The 3,361-nt window shown below is 54.7% G+C and overlaps 1 protein-coding gene across 1 annotated transcript in view; it reads right to left on the bottom strand.

The window, feature by feature from the left end:
- Positions 1-1,355: 1,355 nt before the first annotated feature.
- The window catches only part of ARIH2 (ariadne RBR E3 ubiquitin protein ligase 2), a 26,644-nt gene continuing 24,638 nt past the window's right edge, over positions 1,356-3,361 (bottom strand). Inside the window, exons 13-14 of the mRNA XM_010154581.1 lie at positions 3,011-3,094; positions 1,356-2,552 (exon numbers count right to left, since the gene is read on the bottom strand). Coding sequence (XP_010152883.1) covers positions 2,481-2,552; positions 3,011-3,094 — 156 coding nt within the window. The 3' untranslated portion in view covers positions 1,356-2,480. The remainder of the gene's footprint in view (positions 2,553-3,010; positions 3,095-3,361) is intronic.

Below are 3,361 nucleotides of genomic sequence, written 5' to 3' on the forward strand. Positions count from 1 at the left end.
CTCCTCGGCAGCCTGTTCGGGCAGCCTGGCCGCGGGGACCAGCTCGCCCACACCCCAGCGCTTCGTGGCACAGCATTTCGCGGGGGCGAGGGAGGAATACAAAACTCCATTCTCTTCTAGCTCAGAGCTGGAGAGTTACAGGGCAGAAGCGGGAGCTCCTTGGGACTGGGAAGCTCCGCAGCCCCGCTCCGCAGAGATGAGGTGTTCCCCGAGTGACACTGTGCCAGGAACAGCCGCTTCTACCCCGCCAGCACTTGGCACATACAGAACACTTTGGGCGTTGGTTCCAAGCGCTGCAACTGCTGGGTCTCAGCAAGTCTTCCCGACACCATCCCTGCCCCGGGCCCAGCGTGCCCAGGCTCTGACAGTCCTTTGGGAAGGGCAGAGGAAGGGAGAGGGACATGTAGAATGCATTGTGAGGAGGGCAAGGGGCTGCTGCTGGGAGCAGAGGAGGGAGTAAGTCAGGAGATGGTGGCTGGAGCAAGGATTATCAACCCCTATGGCTCCAGCCCAGGAACACAGGGAGCCACGATTACAGAGATGGCTTCTGCAGCAAGCGGCATTGCTCCTGGACACTTTGGACTCCCAGACACCACTGACTCCCTGGCTCCAGCCACATCTCCACAACCCTGCTCTACGCTCAGCCACTCCTACTGCAACTCCTGCTCCGCTGCCAGCAACTCCTCAGCAGTATGTTCCCTCAGGATGCAGCCCACACCCAGGAGGGGTGGGAGGAAGAGACCTCTCACTTGGAGAATTTCCACTGCAATCAAGCACGGCCAGAGGAGCAGCTCCTGTGACAGCTCCTCCCTTTCAACCTGCTGCATCGCCCGTTACAATCCATCTGCCCCATCACAGGTATCACACAGACTTGGCTGACACATCCCAGGTACATGGAAAAGGCTCCAGCAGCACTTAGCTCATTCTGACACGCAGGAATTCAGCACCTCCTGCCCCCCCCCGGGGTTCAATCTTCATCAAGTGCCAGTATGTAAGGGCACAGAGCACACAGCGATGCACCAAAGGCAACACTGCCGCAGCCAGCATGGAAGAGGATCCCAGGAGATCCCCACCGAGGGGAAGGTGTCCTCGGAGCAGAGGCTCCAGCACACTGGCTGCGAACGGGATGTTCCTGGTGCAGGTGACACCGGCTTCCTGCAGCAAGCAGGCAAGCATCAGCCTTTCCGTAACCTCCTCCGCGTAAGCCCTGCTGAGATGAACTAGGTTTTCATATTTTTATTTTAGTGTATATTTTACATTAGAAAAAAGAATGTTAATAAAAAAGCTCCACATGCTCCTAACAATCACCTTTCTGATCAGTCCCCACCAGTATCAATACTAATATACAAATAAATTAATTTTTCTAGTTAATTATCTGCCTGGCTCAGTGCAGGCTCTGCACCAGCAGCGCACCCGCACCCAGGTGCCTGGCCACACCGCCGACACGTGCCAGGAGCGTGCTGTACGCGATCCTTCCTCCTAACATCGCGGCGTTTAGTCTCACCTTGGCGGATGGGACGCAATTCCCTCAGCCATGTCACCCAGCAGGCACAGATAATCTTTACCAGGCTGCATGGCAGCGTTGTAACAGGGGTTGTTTCACTCTGCAAAGCCCCAAGCCTTGATTAACGAGTATGCTACTGTTCCCTCATCACTCACTTTGGCAATACAACAGCCGCCCCACAAAAACAAGTAAAGCAGAAATCTACATGGAAGACCTAAAACTCATCAAATGCAGAATCTGACCCGACTCGAGGCATCTCCCCCCGCATTACCCTGCTCTCTCCCCCACAGTTCTTCTGCTTTTGTTAGCGCAGCAGGATTTTGCACAGCCGATTTACGAGAAAGGAGATGTCACAGGGAATCACACGGAATCACGGCCACTGCTGGCCCGGCCAGGTCAGAGGCAGCAGCAACCACTCTCCTCCTGCAATGCCAGTGCTGCAGTGCCCTGCACAAAGGAGCATCGGGAAACCTAGCTGAGACATTTCGTAACCTCCTTCGGTGCCTAGGAGGAATTTGGGGTCAAAAGGGAGAGGGGGAAAAAGCCCATGACATTTACAACCAGATTAAGGAAAAACACTCCACTGCCAATTTATTTTTAAAAAGGGTTGTGTGTTATTCTAAGGTTTGTCTGTATAATTGTACAACCGTTGAAAATTACATAAATTGCAATGATCTAACACTATTAACAGCCATTCAGAGAAAAACTCCCTCCCCTTCCGCAACCTTCAAGGGCAGGAGGGAAACGTCCCGGGAAATATGCCAATCTGAACTCTGGCCTCTAGCCTGGCAGAAACAGAAACAGAAAGAGAACAAACTGGACTAAGATGTGGTGTTTGCATGTGTCTGACTTGCAAGGGGAGGGGTGGCTTTGTCCTTGGCCGTGTTCTCCCAGAGGCAGTGCCTGCTTATCCCGGTGAAGCTGCCATCACTTCACTCGCTGCTCTCACCCCTGCACTTTGTCACTCCCTCCTGCCTTATGTGTCGTGGAAGTCTTTCAGCAGGGTCCTCCGTCTCTGCTCCGCTATGTGCATCTGATTCTCTAAGTCCTGGGAAAACAGAAGGTGGAAACTGTTAGCCGTCTCTCCCCCGAGAAGAGTTCATTTTCTTCCGGGAGAGACCCAGCCCCAGCCTGAGACGCACCAACCTCCACACGTGCTCTGGATCACAAGATTATGGATCTTTTCCCTTTGATCTGAGCTCCCGCTGCAGTTACCTGGCTCCTGCTGAGTCTAAAAAGCTACACGGTGAAGGAATCTGCTCCTCACCAGAGGCTACACGCACCCTCCTCCCATGCTTGTTGGTCCTGTGTCAGTCTGCAGGGCTCTGCAGCCCTCCCTCCTCGACGGAAGGCAGCGAGCACTCCACTTCCACACCTCCTGGCTGGAGGCGAGTTTCTGGGTGCAGCTTCTCAGAACCCTCACTCAACTGCCCCGGTGCTCCCGCGGAAGCGTTAAGCCCAACAGACAAAATCTGGCCAGCAGGCCCAAGCAAGCAGAACACTCACCCCCCTGTCGTAGCTGTCTGCTCGCTCCACCTTCCAGGAGAGGTTTTCAATCTCGGCTTCCAGCTGGGCCTGCTGGTACTCAAACTGCAACGAGCAAAATTAGAGAGAGCAGCAAGAAACCAGTTCAGGCAGTGCCGCACCACTCACGAGGAGCAGACAAATGTGTTCTGCTGACAGCTGTGCTGGCACAGCAGGCCTCTGCCTCCTCCTCATCCACCTCCAGCATCGCCCCTTCCAGGAGTCTCTTGTGTAAGCACTGCCCAACCTGCATCGCTCAAAGTAACCCAGTCAGCCTAAAGACACCGCAGTGCCTCCCCACTCGGCCCACTTTGCCACAGAGGTGACAAACCG

The sequence above is a fragment of the Eurypyga helias genome, unplaced genomic scaffold (assembly GCF_000690775.1).
Source record: "Eurypyga helias isolate BGI_N326 unplaced genomic scaffold, ASM69077v1 scaffold34236, whole genome shotgun sequence".
NCBI lineage: Eukaryota > Metazoa > Chordata > Aves > Eurypygiformes > Eurypygidae > Eurypyga > Eurypyga helias.